The sequence below is a fragment of the Nansenia antarctica genome (genome assembly GCF_963989245.1).
Source record: "Nansenia antarctica genome assembly, chromosome: 6".
NCBI lineage: Eukaryota > Metazoa > Chordata > Actinopteri > Argentiniformes > Microstomatidae > Nansenia > Nansenia antarctica.
Genome location: NC_137676.1, coordinates 9,725,911 through 9,750,138, shown reverse-complemented (window position 1 = coordinate 9,750,138; position 24,228 = coordinate 9,725,911). Strand labels below are relative to the sequence as shown.

Sequence of the window (24,228 nt, the reverse complement as noted above, 5' to 3'; positions counted from 1 at the left end):
CAATGGTGAGATGTGATTCATAGTCATGCACAGACATGGCTTCTAATTCATTGAGTCATGAACATACTGTATAATGATCCTCTGAAATACTGTGTTCTACCTCATGATGCAAGAAGATAGACATTTTGAAAAGTTTATAGAGGTTTGAAAAGGAGGAGTTTTTGGTCTAAATGATTGTTGCCAAATGTCATTTTGACATCTAAGAGTAACGGGAATCTTGTGTGCAACTTTAGTGTTTGGAAACTCCTTTTTTAATCTCACATGAACTTAACAACAACAGCATCTGTCAGAGTCTTCTCTCCAGCTTTACTCATCCCGATCCTCCTCTTCTCTCTCCCTGGTCCCCCTCTCCTCTCATCCAGAATATTTACCATGCCACGAGGGAAGGCTCCGATCTCCGCCCTGCTTTTCATCCTCCTCCTCTTCATCAACTCCTCTCGCCCCCTCGCCGCCCGCTCCTACCCTCGGTTCTCCCGAAATGACACAGCCTTCCAGCACCTCGCCCTCCACCCGGACCCCTCAGTAGGGACTGTGTACGTGGGGGCCAGGGACCACCTCTTTCAGCTGGCTGGGCTGGACGGTCTCCGTCTGGAGCAGGAGGAGCGGACCGGCCCCGTCACCGACAGCAAGGACTGCCTCCCCCCCGTCACCCTGGCCAACTGCCCCCAGGCGGTCCACACCTCTAACCACAACAAGCTCCTCCTGGTCGACGCCCAGGCCGGTGACCTCATCACGTGTGGGAGTGTCCACCAGGGGGTGTGTCAGAAGCGTAGCCTGGCGTCGGTGAGCGCGGTGCTGTTCTCCGCAGAGCGGCCCGTGGACACGCAGTATGTGGCGGCCAATGCCCCCGAGGTGTCGACGGTCGGGCTGGTGGTGGGGCCACGCGGCGGGGAGCGGGCCGTGATGTACGTGGGGCGGGGCTACACCAGCAGCCACCCGCCCATCTCCACACGTCACCTGGCGCTGGAGCCCGTGTTCTCATACGAGGAGACGGCCAAGCTCGCCGTGGCGGGGAGGCTGTCGGAGTACGACCACCATTTTGTAACGGCGTTCGCCCGTCGTGCGTACGTCTACTTTCTGTTCTACCGGCGTGACATCAAGGCGTTGTCGCGGGAGTATCGGACCTACGCCGCCCGTGTGTGTCTGGACGATACGTCGTACTACTCCTACGTGGAGGTGCCTTTAGTCTGCCGCTCCTCCTCTTCCTCCTCCTCTTCCTCCTCAGGGAGGAACTACAATCTCCTCCAGGCTGCCCAGGTGGGTCAGGGTGGAGGTCAGGGTGGAGGCTGGGAGGGTGAGTCTCTGCTGGGGGTCTTCTCCACCCGCATCAGCTCCTCCAACGGCCAATCGGAAGCCTCGGCTCTGTGTGTTTACCCCCTGGATGAGCTGGACCGCCGCATTGACGCCACCAGAGACCTCTGCTACACCCAGGACGGCCGGGTGGAGGGGGGTGGCGTGGCCGGAGGGGAGGTGGCCTACATTGAGTACGAGGTCAAGTCCAGCTGTGCCAACCTGCCCACGGTAAGGACATCACAGGAACGGCAGCTGTTACTGAGCATCTACTGTTACATTGTCTTTGTTATACTGGAGCTGTTATAACAGTGTAATAACACATGTATCATATTGAATAGAATGGAATATAATAGAACAGAGTAGAAGAATAGAATGTTGTTGAATAGAATAGTTCATGTTTTCCATTGCATTGTTATTAGTCAGAATGAGGAACTCAGGCAGTCTCAGAGAAGCAGGGACGACCCTAATGCAGAGAGAAAAGGCCGTTATCTATTCTATGCTCAGGAAGCAACCAACTGATGCATCTTCTAGTGATCCTCGTCCTGTCTTTCTTTAGCTTCTGTAATGGCTTGTTGGTTGCCGTGGTCAGCGAAAGAGAGCTAGGAGCAGTCTAGTTCTACCTGATAGGAAGATAATTCAATTCAGTTTCATTGTGATTCTGTGGTCCTACCGCAGCTGTGCTTCTCTAATGAGTCATAAGCTTCCATGGTCAGAGAGATGAGCTGGGCCAGTCTCAGTGGGGGTTGGGCCAATTTGAACACAGAGGGAAAGGTCATTATTATGCGATTGTATGGGGACGACTACCAGTACTACAGTATATATTCTACCTATATTAGCTAGTTCTACCTTGCTTTAGCTAGCCACACACTAATGGCTTGCATGTTCAGAGAGAGGAGCGAGGGGTTGGGCCAATCTTAACTCAGAGAGAAAGCTTATTATTATGCTATTGTATGGGGACTACCAATGCTACATATTCTATCTACAGTAGCTAGTTCTACCTTGCATTAGCTAACCACACCCTAATGGCTGTTTAGCTTCCATGGTCAGAGGGCAGAGTGAGGGTAGTCTTAGAGGTTCAATCTTAACCCAGAGAGAAACGCCATTATTTTATTTTATGGTATGCGCTACTACCTCTCTGCAGTCTGAGAGAGAGGAGTTGGGTGTAGTTTTCTAGGCCAGGGAAAGGGGCGAGGGCAGCTTTAAGAGAGGCTAGGGTTGGGGCAGCCTCAGGGAGAGGAGTTGGAGGTAGTCTTCTATGTCAAAGTAAAGGCCTGGGGCCGTCTTAAGAGGCTGGGGTCAGAGTAGAGGGAACCTACAGCCCCTTAGTGAGCCCTGTGGTCCGTGGTGAACAGGCAGAATATCCCAGAAGCCTGGGAGGTAGGCTAACTCTGCAGGCCATGACCCCAGTGCGACCCCCCGCCTGCAGCTCACCAGGGCTCTGCCAAGCCCCGGAACATTCTAATGACATCGTTAGGGATCAATAAAACAAACTAGCCAGACTCAGCTAGCCGACTGGCAAATGAGGTCTGACATCGATGGGGAAGATGTTCCCTTTGATGTTCGGGGAGACGGAATAGATGGATGGAACAGAGGGTTCATTTAGTAAATAATAACCCATGAAAAAACTCATGAGTAAACAAGAAAATAGGGAATAAAAGAGCATCTTTTTATCTTATTTGGCAGAGGACTTTGTGTAGGATTTGAGGGTGTTACGCAAAAGGAGCAAGTCTTAGTTTGAACGCGTCCAATCTAATCTAGTTTTAATCCTCTTATGGAGACTGAGTGGATCTGTGGCTATGAGTCAATGTTAGGAAACTATGAAAGAACAGTATTGCATAGCAAGACCATTATGTGATATGCCTGAATGGGAGCATTCATGTTATTCATAATCAGGTTACTTTCCAATTAAATTCCAAAAGCATTCTTGTCATCACCTGTACCTATCACATCTATAAACAAAAAAATATTTTCTTTGGCAAATGACACACATAAAGAACAGTCAATAACAACACAACACATTTAGACCTTAAAACTAGAAAACAATTGTGTATCGTTTGTTGTGTGTGTTCCAGAACACCTTGAAGGCATATCCCTGTGGCTCTGACCACACCCCTAGTCCAATGGCGAGCCGGGTTCCGCTGGAAGCTGAGGCAGTATTGGACAGTCCGTCCGCCCGTCTCACGGCTGTCGCCGTCAGTGTGAGGGAAGGTCACACCATCGCCTTCCTGGGAGACTCCAAAGGGAACCTACATAAGGTAGTGTACTCCACAGTCCTGTACTTCTGGGAGCACACTAGAGGCTGTGTTTTAATGTCCGCACTAGCATACACCTTAGACAGTGGAGGCTGGAGAAGGTAGAAATCCCAGGACAGGGTCATTGTAATGCATGCATTCAGTGTGCTAGTGTACTAGTGTGGATGTAGAAACAAGTTTAGGTGTTACTCTCATGATTTAGATCTAGATAGTGACTGGTAGACATACCGGTACCTCTGGTCAGATACAGCTGGGTATTGTCTAGTAGACACACACACACACACACACACACACACACACACACAAGGGGCTTTGAGGTACCTGATCAAAGGAGTTCACCATGCAGCTGACTGAAGTAGCCCATTATAAAAGGATTATCTCATCGCTGCAGACCCGAATTCCACAGCGCACGCGCATGAGCGTGCACACACACGCACACACACTACACACAAACAGACGGACCTCCGCTCACTATAAGGTGCCGAGAGAAATGGCACATGACAAGACATTTGATTCCTACTCGCAGCATGTTGATCCCTGAGAGATGTAATGGAAGGTGACTTGTAGCCTGTGGTAATCTGGTTACGCCCAGGTAACATGAGAGTTGAAGGTCTCAGGATTACTTAGTAGAAGGTGTCTAGGCATCCGACAGATTAGATTATCTGGCTGGTAATCTGATTAACCCTTACCTCCTCGTTATGATCCTGCAGTCTTATTCTGTATTCGGACCACCATTAGCTGCCTCCAAAGAGACCACCGGCCCTCATGGGGGGTCATAAATGTAACGTTAATTCACTTTCAGATCAGACAAATAGTGAGGAATTGCTTTTGTCTCTTTTTTCAGTGTTGAAGTGTTTTCTGGATTCTACAGCTGAGCTGTACTGGCCTGGCCTGGTTACACACCCACCATATTTGGTGAAATTGTGCTTGAAAGGACAGTGTGAAAATAAATAATGTGTGTAAAGCCCTGTAGTATGTAAAACCTTGTAGTGTGTATAGAGATAATTGATGGGTGTAAAGCTCAGTCGTCTGTAAAAACCCTATAGTGTGTAAAGCCCAGAGAGAGTGTATGGTGTGAAACCCTGTGGTGTGTAAACCCCTGAGATGTTTGGTTTGAAGCCCCTAATGGTTCTGTACAGGTGTTCTTGGGCCCGGGAGGTAAGGTAGAGAGGTATGATACCATGTCCATCCAGCCCAACTCTCCCATCAACAGTGATCTGCTGCTGGACCAGACGCACACACACATCTACATCATGACCAGCACTGCGGTGAGTCCGCATGCGTACACACACACAAACACACACACACACACAGACACTAATGTGTACACACACATACACACATCTCCAGGGGTCATAGTTAATGTTGTTGTCTCAGGTGGAGAAGCGTCCTGTAGCAGAGTGTGGAGACCACCTGGATTGTCAGTCCTGTCTGGCAGCCAGAGACCCCTACTGTGGCTGGTGTGTCCTGGAGGGCAGGTGAGGACAACCCCCTAGCCCTTAACCCCCTCACCCTAACTAACTCCTAACCCTTCACCCACACCCTCACCCTCAGGGACTGAAAACTAGCCTTCTTGGCTAATCCTGGTGCATTCTTTGATGTACATTGTCCCTGCCAAATAAACAATCAAATAAATACTTGTCAGGTGTGGCCAGCGGGTGGAGTGCCATCAGGGGGAGCTGCAGGGTCAGTGGCTGTGGAGTTTTGACCAATCACAGAAGCAGCAGTGTCTCAGTGTCCAATCACTGAGCCTGTACAACATCAGCCGAGGACTGAAGAGCGATGTAAGGCACACATGCGTGCACACACATACACACACACTGCACGAGGGAGGAACTACTTGTAACAAACTGCATATGGAAAAACGAAAATCTGTTTATACCGTGTGTTTGTGTCTGTCTGTCTCTCCTCCCCTCTCATGTCCAATCTCCCTCCCTCCCTCTCTCTCACTCCCTCCCTCACTCACTCCCTCCCTCTCTCTCTCTCTCTCTCCCTCCCTCCCTCCTTCCCTCTCTCTCTCTCTCTCTCCCTCCCTCCCTCCCTCCCCCCCTGTAGATATCAGTGTCAGTGGCAGGCCTTCCCAACCTATCAGGAGGAGAAGCCTACTCCTGTGTGTTCCAGGATGCAGAGAGCCCCGCCTCCGTCACACACACTGGCGTGACATGCTCCACCCCCGACGCCAGCAGGCTGCCTCTGATTGGCCAGGGCCAGGGTGAGTGACATACTGTAACACCAGGGGAGGAACACTACAACCCTGTCCAGAGAACAACCCCCTCCTGTCTCATAGATACTTGTGTAGATCTGAAAGGATTAGATAGGTGTAAGCAATTATGCCTTAAGTCCTAGCTTATCAGGCCACGGTTGTACTGCTACCATCCTGGATCTACCTACTGTGTCAGATCAGATCTGGCTCTACCCCAGGGGAGGCTAGTGGAGGTAGAAATCAGAGGACGGAGGCTCAATGTAAATGCATGGAGCGGAATGAGGAATGGTATCAAACACACGTTGGAGGTGGTGTCCAGACAGGGACAGGACGTACACGTTGCTATGGCATCCGAGTGACAGGCCAGTGTCATTATGGGGTGTTTTGACGCGTTGTCTCTCCCTCTCGCTCTCTCTCTCTCTCTCTCTCTCTCTCTCTCTCTCTCTCTCTCTCTCTCTCTCTCTCTCTCTCTCTCTCTCTCTCTCTCTCTCCCTCTCTCTCCCTCTCTCTCCTCAGACTCTGTGACAGTGCCCCTGTTCCTGCGGTTCCTCAATGTGACGGTGGCGGCAACGGAGTTCACCTTCTATGACTGCGGAGTGGTCCAGATGCTCTCTGGACGCATGCCGTAAGTCACAGCACAGAACTAGAACAGTACTGTAACATACCGTAGGACACACAGGGCGGCTGTGGCGCAGGAGGTAGAGCCGGCGTAGAGCGTAGAGCCGGCGTCTAATGATCGCAAGGTTGGCAGATCGGCGATTCGAGCCCCGGCTAGCCACATGTCGGAGTGTCCTTGGGCAAGACACTGAACCCCAAATTGCTCCCAATGAGCGGGTTGGCGCCTTGCATGGTAGCTTGCAGCCATTGGTGTGTGAATGTGTGTGTGAATGGGTGAATGAGAGGCCATTGTAAAGCGCTTTGGAATAAGGCACTATATAAGTCAGTCCATTTACACACAGGTTAACATGCCACGAGCCTCTGAGAACACAACAAATAATGGCCTCTTTTTTGATACGTGCATTGTTTGTTGTCACTTCAATATGCCACAAAAATCTAGATGACTATAGTTCATTAAAAAATAATGATACCAGTCACCCACCATTTCTCTCTCTCTGCCTCTTCCTCTCTGCCTCTCTGCTTCTCTCCCTTTCTTCTTCTCTGCCTTTCTCTCTCTCTTGTCCTCTCTTTTCCTCTGCCTCTCTCTTTCTCTCTCTCTTTGCCTCTTCCTCTCTGCCTCTGCCTCTCTCTCCAATTCTTCTCTCTCTCTCTCTCTCTCTCTCTCTCTGCCAGGTGTCGAGGGTGTGTGAGCAGTCGTTGGGGCTGTAACTGGTGTATCCACCAGCATGTCTGCACCCATCGGCCCTCCTGTGAGGAGGGCGTCATCGTTCACAACCAGCACGTGAGTCATTACACTGTAAAAACGAAATGAGTTCTCAGTGACTTACCGGACATGGTAACCGTTATCATCGGTGCTTCTCTGCAGTATGCATGTTATGAGACCCTGATACCTAGCCTACAGTATCGACTAACCGGGTTATTGAGGTCTGCTTCATAGTAAAACTGTGGTAGTTTGTTTGCACATTCACTGTTTACGTGGTAGCATCCCAATGTCCTTGTTTTCAGTGTTTCTGTCTTTTTTAGTTAATGTCTAGTTTTGTAGGTGTGATCTTTCAATGTGGTTATTGTTATATGTCCTTACCTATCCTCCTGTTTTACCCTGGTCTCCCTCCCTGTCTACATCTTCCTCTTCTCCCTCCCCTCTTTTCTCCTCTCCTACCTCCTCTACTTCCCTTCCTCCTCTCTCCTCCCTCACCCCCCATCTCTGCACACTGTCTTTCATCTCAAAGTTTAAACCACCGACACCTACCCCTCCAACGACCACACCATTAGACACTCTGCCTCCAACTTCCCCAGCCACCACGACCCCCCCTCTCACAGACGTACCTGTCACCCCCTCCACCCCCCCGACCAGCAGCAGCACTGCCCCCCCCAGCACCCTGCCAGTGACACTCCCCACCACCCCCGAGCCCACCGCAGTTCCTACAACCCTAACACCTAGCATCGCTACAACCCCCACCACCACCACCCTCTGGACTTCCCAGGCCACCCAGGCTACCACTGCACCCGGGGAAAGGATCACCAGCCTGCGGGAGGACAGCACGAGTCTGGCCGTAGGGACCACCTCTGTAGACCCCACCATGGAGGGGGGTGGGAGCCTCCCCAAGACTACAGGGGTTACCAGGGAAACGGACCAGGACCTAGCCGCCGGGACCGAACCTCTAGGCTGGCCAGAAGCCTCTGAGACTACGTTTCCCAGCAGCACCAGCGGCCTGGCGGACTCCGATGACGTCACAGCGATGGAGCCCTCTGGTGGGGAAGCCCTGTCCTCCTCCTCTGACGTCACCTCCACCACGTCCGGCGGCGTGGCCCTGTTTGCCGGCCTCGCCCCTGGGTCGGACGCGACACCCTGGACCAAGGACTGGGAGAGGACGGAGGGAGGGAGGGAGACGGAGGAAGATAAGGGAGATACGGAGGGAGAGGAAAAAGTGGACACCCAAGTGTCCTCCGCTACAACACCCACTGAAGATGATCATACACACCTGCCCTCCGACCCCCACACACCTCACCCCGACCCTGACTTTGACCCAGACCCTGACCCCGCATCAGACTACCAGTCAGACTCCTCTGACCTTGAGCTGCCGGTGAGTGGTGATATGTGATTGGCTGGCTAGCTGTGAGTGGTGCGCTGTCATTGGTTGACTAGCTGATGCACCTTTAGGGCAACAGAGAAAGTAATGGGTCTGATGCGTGTGGTCCAGGGGAGGCTGTTGGAGGCACAAACCGGAGGACGGACTTGTTGTAATGCATGTAATGGAATGAGGAATAGTCTCAAACCCCTGTCTATAATGAGCCCGTCCTCTGGTTTCTACCTCCACCAACCTTCCCCGGAGCAGTTGTGTTGTCACCCTCTAAGATGCGATAAGACAGTTCCAAACAAGGTTGCTTCTCTGCCTGGGGTCCTGTGTAAACAGATGTGGCCCTCGCATCAATGGCCCTTACATCGATGAATAAATGATCAAAGAGATTTGATAGAAGATACATAAAGGTTTTCTATATTTATCTTCTATCTAGATAGATTAAAAAAAAAGATAGATGGGAAAAAAAAGGTTCATTTACATATCCTCCCACATATCCTCCCTCTGTCTTCCCCAAGACGATCTGTCTAGTTTGTGTTTGTAACGTCAACACAGACGATCTGTCTAGTTTCTGTTTGTACACAGCGTCGCCATAAGGTTCTTCTCTTGGTTGTCATTAGAACGGTCAGCTGTCATGTCAGGCTTCAGTTGAATCTGAGCCTGCAGTTTTTTGTTTGCTTTTTGTCTGTCGGTGTCAGTTGTTTCATCATTCAGCTGTATGTCTTAAGCTGTTGCAGGATTTTATGACTGGTTCTCCTTTTTGCTCTTGATAAGGGTTATCGTAAGATAGTGTTGTTGTCAGATATGTCCTGCTGTGTGTGTGTGTTTGGTTGTATGTGTAATTTTGTGTGTGTGTGTGTGTGTATGTATGTGTACTGTGAGCAGGAGTGCCCATGTGTAGAGAAGGTCCAGGGCTCCTCTCTGCTTCCTGTCAATGCAGAGAGAAAGATCACTCTGGTGGGACGACACCTCCACCTGTTCCAGGTAATAACTATGTAGTGCACACACACACACACACACACCTCCACCAAGTACAAGCCATGTAGCTCAAATTTGTACACAATGCTTATTCTAGCATGTTGCAGTTTATCTTGACTTCAGTGGTTCGTAATAGGGCTGCACAATTTGGGGAAATTGCACATTTTCAGACAGATATTGCAATATCATTCGCGATATCATTTAAGCGACCCATGATCGGGTTGAAAGAAGGTTGAAAGAAGTGTGGAGATAGGTCTGGCTATGCAAGATTACTGGCGAACTAACGTTACCAACGAGCCCATGGGCTTGCCACTGTCGCCAGATTCGGGTTGGGTGCGTTTAAAAAACGCTGCTATTTTAGACTGCTTGTCAGATGTTTGGGGTCTACATCCGTAATAAATTCCTTTTTCTTGGGGGTTGCGGGGGAAACACTGGTGTGGATGACTGACACACAAGAAAAAACATTGATTCCGACATGCTGTATAACGTATCCCAAATCGCAGGCTTTGCGATTTGCTAATTGCATCATAGCTAATTGCAATTTCGATTTAAAATCGATTAATCGTGCAGCCCTAGTTCGTATTCAACTTTACCCAAGATAGCATGTATAAATGCCAATGTTTGTTGTGTTTCTGATTAAGCATGTTGTATTTACTGTGTGTGTGTGTGTGTGTGTGTGTGTTCAGGATAAGGATCTGGACTATGAGTGTGTGTTGACCATCGAGGGACAGTCTGTGGTGGTGGACGCCTACGTGGAGACAGATGACACGCAACCCTCTCTCTACTACGTTACCTGTCAGCTACACCAGGTCAGACATTCCTCTGTGTGTGTGCGCATGTGTGTGTGTGTGTGTGTGTGTGTGTATGTGTGTGTATGTGTGTGTATGTGTGTGTATGTGTGTGTGTGTGTGTGTGTGTGCGTGTGTGTGTGTGTGTGTGTGTGTGTGTGTGTGTGTGTGTGTGTGTGTGTGTGTGTGTGTGTGTGTGTGCGTGCGCTACTAAGACCAAGTGCTGTGTTGTCGTTCCAGTATGCCTACTCTGCCTCTGTGGAGCATTACGATGCCATGATCAACGTGAGGAGAAGAGACATGTTCCAGATCGACAGGAGAAGAGACATGTTCCAGATCGACAGTGCCGACAACCTGCATGGTAGGTTATAGAGATCGGCTGATACCACTGACCCATCTACATAGTAGGTTCCCCTGATGTTATCATATTTATAATTTAAAACATGTCCCCCTCTCCTCTCCTCTCCCCCACACCTCCCCTCCTGTCCCCTCTCCTCTCCTCCCCTCCCCTTCTCTCCTCTCTCCTCTGTTCACCTCTCCACTCCTCTCCTCCCCTCCCGTCCCCCTCTTTTCTTTGTTCCAGTGACTCTGTTCAACTGTTCGGTGGGCCGGTCTGACTGTAGCCGGTGTCGTACGGCAGACCAGAAGTACGGGTGTGTGTGGTGCGGAGGGGCGGGCCGATCCAGCTGCCTCTACCAAGACTCCTGCACTGACGATGTCAAACACACCTGTCCTGCGCCCGTTATACACTACGTAAGGCTGTGTGTGTGTGTGTCTGTGTGAATGTGAGAGAGAAATCGGTTGGTTTCTGCCTTAGGTCAAATCTACAGTGTGTGTGTGTGTGTGTGTGGGGGGGGGGGGGCATAGTGGTGACCTAGGTTGTTATAGTGTGTGTGTGTGTGTGTGTGTGGGGTGGGGGCGGGGGGGGCAGGCACAGTGGTGACCTAGGTGGTTACAGTGTGTTGTCCCTGGCTGTGTGTTTGCAGATGGAGCCCCTGTCTGGGCCGGTGGAGGGGGGGACGGTGGTGACCATCTCTGGCTCTAACCTGGGACAGAGAGCAGAGGACATCCAACACTCTGTCACCGTGGCTGGGGTCCCCTGCACCGTCCTCCACAGCAGATACCAGATCTCCTCCAGGTAACGAACTGTCCACAGAAACACCCCACTACAGTACGCACCATCAAATCAGTAGACTAGACCAGAGGTTCCCAAAGTGGGTGCCGCGGCACCCTGGGGTGCCGCAGCACCTGTCCGGGGGTGCCGCCAAATCTGCTCGAAAAAAAGTATAATATAAAATTATAATAATAATACATTAATAAACGTTTGTTTATTACATGTGCAATGGAGTTCATAAGCAAATAAAAGATATATTTCTCAAATTTGAAAGATATTAATTTACTAACTAGGCCTACTAGTTACTAACTAACTACTCCTCACTGAAGTCTTGGACCAAGCGGTGAAAATGGTTAATTATGTAAAATCACGCCCGCTGAAGTCACGGCTGTTCAGCACATTGTGCAATGAGATGGGGTCCGAGCATGAGGGGCTCTTACACACAGAGGTCCGCTGGCTGTCGCGGGGCAAGGTGTTATCCCGTGTCTATGAGCTCCGAGATGAACTGATCACTTTTGTCAGTGAGCACGACTTGCCATACAAAGAACAATTGGAAGATGAATCGTGGTGGATTAAGCTTGCTTATCTGGCAGATATTTTTAGCCACCTTAATGACCTCAACATAAAAATGCAAGGGAAGGCTGAGAATATCCTGACAGCGACAGTAAAACTGAACGGATTCCGATCCAAATTGAGACGGTGGCAAGACGGGGTGGCCAAGAAAAACATTGAAATGTTTACGTTGACGGCCAATGACGCAGCACACAAGTCAGCGTCTTTCTTGAATCTGATCGCTGCGCACCTACGTATGCTGGAGGAGAGATTTGAGTCCTATTTCCCTCCAATGAACGAAGACTTCGACTGGCTCCGGGATCCGTTCAACCCCCTCTCATCAGCATTGATCAGCCGCTAGTTTGAGCAGCAAAGCTCAAGATGAACTGGCAGAGCTCATTATGGACCGCACACTGAAGCTCAAACATGGTGAGCTAGGTTTGGATAGGTTTTGGCTGCTTGTGGGACATGAATATCCATCTCTCTCAGAGAGCGCCATCAAGGTGCTTTTACCCTTCCCAACCTCCTACTTGTGCGAGCTGGCTTTTTCTTCTCTAGCATACGTCAAGAACAAGACACGCACGCGACTGTCAGTGGAACAGGACCTGCGTGTCGCGCTGTCCACTATCTCTCTAGAGAGACTCTGCTCCCAAAAGCAGGCGCATGTGTCCCACTAATGCGCACAACATATTTCTTTGTTTTGTATTTCTCTCAATTTTTCATTCTCAATTCTGTCATGATTATTATTGTTAAATTATTATAGTTGTGAGTTACCCGTTTGGTTCAGATGTGAAATAATAATCTCAGAATGAGCATTGAAATGAGAATTACATTTTAAGGCATTATTTTAAGCCCCCCAAAAAAGCATTGTTCCATTGATTGATTATACAGGCCTTTGATATTTTATTTGTGTGAAGAATTCCCTCTGAGTCTCCTCCCATATTGTACAATCCTTGAGGGCCACAATTTTATTTAATTTAGCGATAGTTTGACTGACCTATGCATTCTTGCCCATCCATTACAGTTCATTTATTACTTTTATTATCTTGTTAAAATTCATTGGGGCAATACTTATGTATTATATATAAACACACATTTTCAAACCAATTCATCGTGTATTGTTTTTAGTTTAAGCTCCGAGGCATTTTTAAAATCTTCGTAGAGTTGGGGTGCCTTGGAGAAGGGGGAAAGCTTCAGGGGTGCCTTGGTTAAAAAAAGTTTGGGAACCTCTGGACTAGACTATCTAATCTTCCATCTCTCCTGTAGAGTAGGTTGTGTAGCTGTCACATACGGTACAAAGAAAGTTTCCTCTGAAACTTCGGCCTCTGTGTGTGTGTGTGTGTGTGTTCAACCTCTCTATGTCCATCTCTCGTACAGGATCGTGTGTGAGACCAGAGCCAGCGGGGGGGAGAGGAGTGGCCAGGTGTCCGTGGAGGTGAAGGGGGGTGGGCACGGACTTTCCGCTCAAAGATTCAGCTTCCAGGTAACTATAGTAACAACCGTGTCATAACACACATCTTGATACAAAAGAGGGGACAGCTGGGAGCTTTACACATGACAGGGCCAAACTGTACTCTACCAGTTTGGTATGTTCTGATCACATTATTCCAGCAACTATGGTGGGTGTGTTACCAAGCCAGCCCAGCACAGCTCAGCTTGGCTCAGTTGGCTTAGTTTGTAGTGCGAAAAAGAAGCTTGGCCATCAGAACATTGATTGTGGATAATGGACTCAGTAATGGATTCTGTCCTCTCACCCCCCCCCCCCCCCCCCCCCAACCCCTAGGACCCAGTCCTGACAGGCATTGCCCCCCAGAAGGGGCCCAAGGCGGGGGGGTCAGTGCTGACCATCAGGGGCCAGAGGCTCAGAACCGGACACCCCAGTGAGGTCTCCGTTCTGATTGGAAGAATCCCATGCATCATGTGAGTGGCCACACCCGCTTTGGTATGATAATGATGATAAAGAAAGTTGATGAGCAGGAATGGGATCAAGTCAGTTTTATTTCAGTAAAGTGTGTGTGTGTGTCTGTGTGTGTGTGTTGGGGGGGGGGTTAATCCATTGAATTGAAATTAAATTGGACTCCAGATTAACCACTCCAAACCCTGGGTGGTATTCCATAACAAATCCAGGTTTATTTTGATAAGTTTCATGAGACTTATATGGGCTTATTCAGATTACTTTTTTTGGTAAACAGGGATGACACTGGAGGAATGTCACCACTCTCAATTTCATAGACATAGCTATGGATGCAAGGACTGACAATTATAGTTGTAACTGTTGTAATTGTTGTTTACAAGCAATGAATGAAAACAATATTATTACCATTCATTTAAAGGTCCAAACATTTAAGTACCAATTACAGATCGCCCCTTTTAATATGATAACTTATATGGTGTGTTTAAATGCTCAAGTGTGTACTGTAAACTACTACTCAGTAGTAGTTTTGATAACAGCTTTATTCTCTCCTCATGTTCCAGTTCGTCTGAGGTCCTAGAAGACCAGCTGACCTGCCTGACTGGCAGCACTAACAGCACCGGAGCGCTGGCCATCACTGTGAGGTTTGGTAGAGCACAGCGCCATCTGGAGGCAGGGCAGTACCACTACACCTTAAACCCCAACATCACCATGGCTGCTCCCTCCAAAAGCTTCATCAGGTGAGGAGTGGGGGGGGGGGAACCTCAGCACAACAAACTGCCACCATCCCTCATTTCGTTCCATGCATTACAATGAGCCCATCCTCTGATTTCTACCTCCACCAGCCTCCCCTGCTATACACGTAGCAGCACGTTTTTAGATGTATCTCTCTCTCTGTGTGTTCCCAGTGGAGGCCGGTTGATCCATGTGACCGGACAACACCTGGATGTGGTGCAGGAGCCCAAGATCAAAGTCACCCTCAGCCCTCTGGACTCTCTTGCTCCCCGGAAGAGGAGGAGGAGGAGGAGGAGGAGTGGAGATGGAGAGAGTGGCACAGAGGGAGGACGAGAGGAGTCACTGACGAGGCGGCGGAGGATGGTCCCCGAGCCAGACTGTCCTGAGGGGACGTTGTGCACTGTCAAACAGGTGACCTGAGCTGTGTTAACGGGTTGAATAATCATGATGAAAAATCAATGGGCATCATTTTTTATTCACTAATTGGATTTGTCTTCAAGTGAATCTTTTGATGCACTCTTTTCTTTTAGAATCACTTTCAGTTTAGAATCACTTCAGATTAGAATCACTTGAATTATATTGTTGTCCTTGGCTACAGTGTATTTTTAAAAATATATTATTATATTGGAATATCAAGTTTCTTTGTACAATAAAACAATGTGTATGTACCATGCTCAACTCTGGCTGTGTGGTTAGCAGCACCACACGTCTTTCATCACACTCTCTCTCTCTTGATACATTGTCAAAGCAAACATATCTTATTAAAGACAGTAGGTGATGACAGAACATACATAATTAAATACTCTCTCTCTCTCTCCCTCCCTCACTGACTCTCTCTCTTTCACTGACTATATCTCCCCCTCCTCCCCCCACCTCTCCAGGTGGAGTCAGGCTGTGTGGTGAGCAGCTCCAGTCTGATCCTGTGTGCCACGCCAGCAGTGGGGGTGGAGGCGTGGCGGGCCAGGGTACAGGTGGAGTTCCTCCTGGACAACCTCCACTTTGACTTCAGCTCAGTGGCCGGAGGCACCTTCATCTATGAACGCAACCCCCTCCTCTACCACCTCAACCAGCAGGACCCCAGCAAACCCTACCACCACAAACCTGGAAGTGTCATCTCTGTCGAGGTACAGTGAGGTGCAAAGATTTGGGCACCCTTGGTTTAAATTCAGTTACAATTACTCTCCAACTGATTAAAAGCAAACCTGAACACTAACCTAACCCTAGCCTTAGCCGTAACCCTGACCCCAGCTAACCCTACCACCACAAACCTGGTGTCATCTCTGTCGAGGTGCAGTATATACACCCTATACTGTTCTCCATCTCTCTTCTCCTCACCCTAAACTGTTCTCCTCTTCTCTCCAGGGGGAGTTCCTGGATCTGGCCATCTATAAGGAGGAGGTGGTGGCTCTGATTGGAGAGGGCGTGTGTGCCGTCAAGACTCTTACCCACAACCACCTGTACTGTGAGCCGCCTTCCCAGCAGCCCTCAGTCCTGGCCAGCAGGAAACAGGAAGGAATGGATTCACTTCCTGAGTTCACCGTGAGTTGACCACTTCCTCCTCCTTCCTGTCCAGAAACATTAGTCCCATCACAGACATCTCTCTTTGAATCCTTGTGTCCTCTCTCCTTGAATTACTTAACAATACAACAAGTCTTTGTTCAGAAACTTTAGTGAGCATGCTGCTAGATGTTGTTTTTTTGGTTCTGCTCAGCGCTATTTGTTTTGGTCCGCCCTGCAATTAATCTGAATCTCCCATTGACACTTCCTCCCTGCCTTCCCCCCTCCGCCCCAGGTCCAGATGGGGAATCTGAACTTCTCCCTGGGGCGGGTCCAGTACGACACCCAGGGCCCGTCTACCTTCCCTCTGGAGGCCCAGGTCGGCGTCGGGGTGGGGGCCTCCATCGTAGCCCTCATAGTCCTCATCATAGTCCTCATATACAGGTACAAAGAACACACACACACACACCCGCACACACGCATTCATGCACACACACACACACACACACACACACACACACACACACACACACACTAAAGGCGTGTGTGTGCGTGTGTGTGCGTGTGTGCGTGTGTGCGTGTGCGTGTGCGTGTGTGTGTGTGTGTGTGTGTGTGTGTGTGTCAGGAGGAAGAGTAAGCAGGCGATGAGGGATTATAAGAAGGTGCAGATCCAGCTGGAGAATCTGGAGACCAGTGTTAGAGACCGCTGCAAGAAAGAGTTCACAGGTGAGTGGAATGCAATTACCTCAATTTCATGCCAATGAAGATAATTGGATTGTAATGGATTGATTTTAATCTCTTCTTCTCTCCCCTCCCCTCCTCTCCTCCCCCCCTCCTGTCCCTCTTCTCCCCCCTCCTCTCTCTCTCTCCAGACCTGATGACAGAGATGATGGACATGTCGAGCGACCTGGTTGGTTCAGGCATCCCCTTCCACGACTACAGAGCATATGCAGAGCGCATTTTCTTCCCCGGCCACCGGGAGTCGCCACTGAGACGAGACCTGGACGTCCCAGAGAGCCGCAGACAGACGGTGGAACAGGGCCTCAATCAGCTGTCCAACCTGCTCAACAGCAAACTTTTCCTCACCAAGGTGACCACGCACGCACACACACACATACACACACACACACACACACACACACACACACACACATACACACACACACAGCCACCAGGGTTCAGCTGTCTAACCTCTTCAACAGCCAACACTTCCTCACCAAGGTAACCACACACACACACACACACACACACACACACACACACACACACACACACGCAGAACTGATGTACCATCATTATCATTTTTATTGTGTCACTTATTCTATTTCCTCTCTCCTCTTGTAGTTCATCCACACGTTGGAGGTGCAGCGTACCTTTTCCCCCCGGGACCGCGCCTACGTGGCCTCCCTGCTCACCGTCGCCCTCCATGGCAAACTGGAGTACTTCACCGACATCCTCAAGACTCTGCTCAACGACCTGGTGGAGCAATACGTGGCTAAGAACCCCAAACTCATGCTGCGCAGGTGAGAGGCTCATTCAACCTGGTTATTTAACTGTTCTTTCACCAGGTTAATCTTCATCTCCGTGTCTATTGCCCTGCTAGATGAACCTTAGATAAAACTTAGATGAACCCTAGATGAACCCTGGATGAACCCTAGATGAACACTAGATAATTCCGAGGTGAACCTTAGATGAACTCTAGATGAACTTTAGGTGATCCCAAGACGAAACAAGGCTATCTAATCAGTACTGGATGAGATTTTGGGTTGTTTTTGTTTCCATATTTAAATTAAATATACTGTGCGTTGTTTCTGTTTCAGAACTGAATCAGTGGTGGAGAAGCTCCTGACCAACTGGATGTCCATCTGTCTGTTCACCTTCCTGAGGGTGAGTGTGTGTGGGAGTGTGGGTATGTGTGTGTGGGTATGTGTGTGTGGGTGGGTGGCTGGTTGGTTGGTAGGGTGTGTGTGTCAATCTGCCTCTTCCACCCTCCTGCATCATGAATAAAAGCCTAAAGTGTGTGTGTGTGTGTGTGTGTGTGTGTGTGTGTGTCTTAGGAGTCGGTAGGGGAGCCCTTCTACATGTTGTTCAGAGCTATAAAGCACCAGGTGGATAAGGGGCCTGTGGATGCCGTGACGGGGAAGGCTAAGTACACACTCAATGACAACAGGCTGCTCCGAGAGGACGTGGAGTACCGTACTCTGGTGAGAGCACACACACACACACACTGGTCAGAACACACACATACACACTGTTCAAAATACACACACTCTGTCTCTCTCTCTCTCTCTCTGATGGGAACACACACTGACACCGAAACACACACAAACATTACACACACACGGAAGCTCCAACACAGCACAAGAGTTACCTGTGAAGCTCAGCCAGGGTTAAATTGTAACAGTGCTATCTATATCGCAATGTTACCTTCTTGGTTTAAGTGAAGGATAGCAAAACAACACCTGTCTATGTTGACGTTTCATGCTGCCAAGTGGGGGCCACAAGGCCACAAAAAGGAGTCAGGCAGTAGAAATGGTAAAGAACCAGCCACGCTTGTTCTACCCTCCAGACACTGAACGTGTTGATGCCGGCGGCCAGCGGGGGCGCCACCCCGTCAGTTCCTGCCAAGGTTCTAGACTGTGACACAATCACGCAGGTGAAGGAGAAGGTTCTAGAACAGGCTTGGAAGGGAACCTCCTTCTCCCAGAGGCCCCACAGCGATGCCCTACACCTGGGTGAGACAACACTACTATACTACCACTACTACTTCTACGACTTCATGTTTCACCTTAATTTCTCCAGGCAGGTGACTTAAAAAAAACGATTCTACAGCTTGTACTGTACTTTGGTTGAATTGAAATGTATTTAATCATAATGAATTGGTGTATGCTCCTTTGTATCAGAGAAGGTGACATTATTGTCTCCTTTGACATGCTTGGTACTGATACCTGTACTTGGTAGACATAAAGGAAACCTCTGCAATATCCTACCTTCACATTTTGTCTAAGATGGTAAACATGATCACCTTAGGGTTAGGGTTAGGGTTCGTTCTCAGGTGATCGTTCTCAGGTGATCGTTCTCAGGTGTCTAGCTGGATAAATCAAAGTAATGAATCTGAAAGGTGGTGATGTGCGTTTTCTCAGAGTGGCGCGCGGGCGTGGCTGGTCACCTGATCCTGTCTGATGAAGACCTGACTTCGGTGGTGCAGGGCACCTGGAAGCGCCTCAACACCTTACAGCATTACAAGGTCAGAGGTCACACACACACACACACAATGTCTATATGAATATCCATATTCTAATATTGTGTTTTACCCACTCTTGCGTTACACATCCCCCCCCACTTAACCACTTGAAGTGTTCCTATGTCAATCTCATCTTCATGTTCCTGTTTTCTAACGGTGAACTTTGTTCTGTGACTGGGCTGTGCTGTAGGTCCCTGACGGAGCTACCGTGGCCCTGGTCCCCCGGAACACTAAACACCTCCACCATGACAGTCACGACTACATGCCTGGAGAGAGTGAGTCTCAGCCTCCTTTAACACCGTCAGGGGAGCACTGTGGATCAGGGGAGGCTGGTGGAGGTAGAAATCAGCGGACGGACTCATTGTAATGCATGGAATGGAATGAGGGATGATATCAAGCGTGTGTTTGATACCATTCCTTCCTCATTCCATGCATTGTAATAATGCCTGTCCTTCGAATTCTACCTCCACCAGCCTCCACAGCTATGGACAAGATCAGAGGCCATGCATTTGGTTGTTAATGGGGTTAACCCTAACCATAGATGGCACACATTCTGAAATGATGGTATGTAGGAGGGTGGTTATTGAGTTGGGTGGTGAATTTCTAGATTTCAGTTTTGCGTGTGTGTGTGTGTGTGTGTGTGGTTTGCCTCTATCAGAGACCCCCATGTTGGATGATGGTGACGAGGGAGGGGTGAGGCTGTGGCACCTGGTGAAAGCCAGTGAGGAACCGGACCTACCCAAACACCGGCGAGGCAGTGTGAGAGACAGAGAGAGAGAGAGGGCCAAGGCCATACCTGAGATTTACCTCACACGTCTACTGTCTATGAAAGTAGGTACACACACACACACACACAGCTTTAATAGTACACAAACTCATGATTGTTGCTTTATTCATACTAACACACAGGCCTACAGCATATGTGACTTTTATACTTGTGGCCATATTAATCCCCAATACTATCTCTCTCTTTCTCTACCTCTTTTCCCCCTCCCTCTGTCTCTCTCCGTCCTACTCCTCCCCCTCTCTCCACACCACTCCCCTCTTCCTCTACCTCTCCCCTCCCTCAGGGCACGTTGCAGAAGTTTGTGGACGACCTGTTCACAGTGATCCTGAGCACCAGTCGTCCTGTTCCACTGGCCGTCAAGTACTTCTTTGACCTGTTGGACGAGCAGGCTCTTAAACACAACATTACTGACCCCGAGACCATCCACATCTGGAAGACCAACAGGTGGAACTGAACACACATGTACACACACACACACACACACACACACAAACACACAGATGGTTGTAACAAATCAATTATAGGCTAGTGTCACCACAACTGACTGTTGGTTATTCGATTATAACTGTTGTATACTCAGTGTTCATTGTTAGTTCTTTTTGTTTGTTTTCCAGTTTACCTCTGAGGTTCTGGATCAACATCCTGAAGAACCCTCAGTTCATCTTTGACGTTCAGTGTTCTGACAACGTGGATGCCGTCCTGTCCGTCATCGCCCAGACCTTCATGGACTCCTGCACCATCGCCGAGCACAAGCTGGGACGGGTGAGCCAATCAGAGGGAGAGGAGAGGCAGAGGGGTCAGGCCTGGGGGCTCAGACAGGAAGCATACAGTCGAGAGTAGCTGGATTGGTATTGTGTGTATGTTTTCTTAATATTTTTTATACATAGAGAGAAATGGAAGTATCTGATATTGTAACTGCAGGTGTAAGCATTTGTTTTTATGTAGAAAGACGGAAAAAGAAAGCTTGTTAGCACTGACTGCGCTCCATTCCAATTTGTGTAATCCTGGAGTGTGAGACTTCCTCTGTCTCTGTCTGCAGGATTCTCCTATCAACAAGCTCCTGTACGCCAGGGACATCCCCCGCTATAAACAGATGGTGGAGAGGTGAGAACACACAGACACACACACACACACACACACACACACACGTGCACTGGCCTCACCACAGCTGTACACAAACATGTATGGACTGAGCTGAGTAGCAATGACTGAGTAGAGGGAAATTGGAGCCCTATGTATAAATGGGTTGTAATGTCTATATGATGGTGAAACCAATCTGAAAAAAAGAAAACATTACATTTAAGCTGAGTCTCTCTTTTAGTTTAGAGCTAAAAGAAGACAAAATGCTTCCTCTTTCCAATACTTATGGAGGGCACTGTAAGCCATTCGTACACATTCAGTACAATACACTATGGCTGACGTATGGTGTATGAATTCTATGACAGGTAAACTCCTCTGTTGCTCCTTCCTTCCCTCCTTCCCTCCCTCTCCCTCCAGGTACTATGCAGACATCAGACAGACCATATCTGCCAGTGACCAGGAGATGAATTCTGCCCTAGCTGAGCTGTCTCGTGTATGTTACACAGTATAATCTATAATAATAATAATAACTTTTTATTTGTATAGCACTTTTCCTGCAAACGAACCACTATAAACCACTTCTTGGGTGCATGTCTCCCTAGCCGGACACTAGCACCTACTGCACTGTCAAAGAGTTTCTTTGTTGTTATTGTGATATTTTATGTGGTTATCTCCCATATTTTGCGAGTGCAAAAAAGTGCACTCGCAAATGTATTGCAAGCTTTCGGTCATAGACCTTCTTCGTGTGGTTATTTCCCATATTTAAAAGCCACACTGTAATTCGTAAAAGAAAAGAAAAACTCCCTGTACAAGAGTGTCTGCTGAATGACAAATGTAAATATATAAATTTCTTTATTCAGTTTTATTCAGAATTTCTTTTTTTCTGACTTTTATTCAGAATTTTAAAAAAATTGACTTTTATAAAATAAAATAAAAATCTGACTTTTATTCAGAATTTTATTTTTTCTGACTTTTATTCAGAATTTTATTTTTCAGAACATGGGATTCAGAAGAAAAAAACCAGACTTTTATTCTGAAAAAAAAGTTGAGACTTTTATTCAGAAAAAAAAAAGTTTAAGACTTTTATTCAGAAAAAAAGGTTTCAGACTTTTAATCTGAATTTATTCTGAATCCCATGTTCATAGACTTCATCGATAACCGCCATTTTTAAATACCACAACAGATTTCACTCTCGATAAATGTCACTTACTGTTTCTGTAATAACTTATTCATAAAGATTTTATAAATTATGATAACCTTCTTATTATCTTAGTTTAATGTCATGCATCATAGAACTTTTATTTACAACAAGCATAACAAAAAAATTGCTATTATGGCGATGTGCTGTGCCTATGCTAGACCGTTCCTCAGTCCAGCGCGCTTCAACATTCCCCTTCTAAAACTGCCATCCCCCCTTTTCATCCCTTATGTAATTTTATCAATGAACATGGTATTACTGTTATTTCAACATTTAAGCCTCTTTCACACATAGTTCCTTATAATTTCCATGGAATCCCAAGCTGTGCCGACCAGGCGTTTTCGCCGTTCACTCATGAGCCAAATGCCGCTAGATTCGCGTCTTGCTCCCTTTACACATGTCGGCGTTTCCCTGGTTGCGCGATCAGTCTGTAAAGCGTCTTTGAGTGTCTAGAAAAGCGCTATATAAGTCTAATGTATTATTATTATATATTTATATAAACACACATACCGGTACACACACACACACACACACATATAAATACTCACACACAGGCACACATAGGCAAATAGACACAAGCATGCACACATATGTACACACACACACACACACACACACACACACACACACACACACACATACCTCCTCATACACCTCATTGGTCTCCAATGAAAAAATTAAAGTTTCAGACTTTTATTCAGAAAAAAAAGGTTGATACATAAAAAAATATATAGTAAGTAAGCATTGCCTTCTCTTTCTCTCTCTCTCTACAGAACTACTCTGGGGAGGTGAACTACCTTGTGGCGCTCCATGAGTTGTACAAATACATCAACAAGTATTATGATCAGGTGAGTCCGCATGACCAATCTCTGTCAATGTGGTTCTCCAGGTAACATTTACTGAGTCACTATCAAAGCAACTTCCCTCATTAATGTGTGTGTGTGTGTGTGTGTGTGTGTGTGTGTGTGTTCATCAGATCATCACTGCTCTAGAGGAGGACCCCACAGCCCAGAAGATGCAGCTAGGGTACAGGCTCCAGCAGATCGCTGCTGCCGTGGAGAACAAAGTCACTGACCTATGACATCACGGAACGACTGTATGACCTTTGAACTACAGCCTGTGACTGGCCTGGACACAGGTGCAGGGAGGTGAAGGACACACTACAGGGCCGACCCGAACCATACCTGTGCTGGCTATGTCATTTTTCATTCACATTGTCCCTTCCAGCACTGTACATAGCAACCTTGGTGGATGCGTAACCAGTAGCAACCACCAGACAAGTCCAGAACTGCTCAGCTCGGTTTAGCTCTGTAGTGTGACTGAGAGAAACTGCTTAGAGGAGAAACCAGATATGACAGAGACATGAGAAGCAGAGGTTCGACTGAGAGAAAGGTAGGATCCTCAGTCGTATTCCCTCTGTGTTTCTGTGGCAGACATAGGGAAGAAACTACAACACGAGGAACTCTAAAGATGGCCCCCACTCTTCTTGCCATGTTCTTGTGGGGGTGCAGTACTGTTCTGTAGATAAATGATGACGCTTTTGACAAACTGTACAGGACATTCGCTTGCCAACCCGCCATCCTGACTGTCCAGTACAATGTTGCACTGTAGATAGAGGCTGGGGACAACACATTGACTCTTGGGGAGGGGCACAATCAAGATCATTGACTTTTTAGGGGGGGCTGACATTGATATTTCAACTCTTATATGAGGGCCCTGATTTGTTATGGGGGTGCTTAATCTCCCCGAAACCCCTGTAATTCGAACCCCTGGATGAATGCAAAACATATACAGGTACATTATCCTGAGGGAAGCTGTTGAGTTGTCTGGAAGGCCACAAGGTCTATGCTACAGGAAGTTGGAAGTAAGTGGATGGATGAAAGCAGGAAATAAAAAGAT

At 48.1% G+C, this 24,228-nt stretch overlaps 1 protein-coding gene across 1 annotated transcript; it reads left to right on the top strand.

Annotated features, from left to right (window-relative positions):
• Positions 1–372: 372 nt before the first annotated feature.
• Positions 373–23,410, top strand: plxnb1a (plexin b1a; the record flags this gene model as incomplete). The annotated part of the gene is made up of 36 exons (XM_080534170.1): positions 373–1,521; positions 3,366–3,548; positions 4,685–4,813; positions 4,923–5,023; positions 5,191–5,329; positions 5,601–5,757; positions 6,265–6,373; positions 7,039–7,147; positions 7,596–8,450; positions 9,330–9,428; positions 10,109–10,231; positions 10,451–10,571; positions 10,794–10,963; positions 11,197–11,348; positions 13,254–13,359; positions 13,660–13,796; positions 14,352–14,528; positions 14,697–14,934; positions 15,405–15,647; positions 15,886–16,062; positions 16,316–16,464; positions 16,646–16,746; positions 16,893–17,110; positions 17,365–17,543; positions 17,841–17,907; positions 18,078–18,224; positions 18,590–18,755; positions 19,164–19,267; positions 19,455–19,539; positions 19,923–20,095; positions 20,335–20,495; positions 20,666–20,813; positions 21,091–21,155; positions 21,549–21,624; positions 23,103–23,177; positions 23,306–23,410. The coding sequence occupies 36 exons, from the start codon at positions 373–375 to the stop codon at positions 23,408–23,410; spliced, it is 6,693 nt and encodes a 2,230-aa protein (XP_080390296.1).
• Positions 23,411–24,228: the final 818 nt, after the last annotated feature.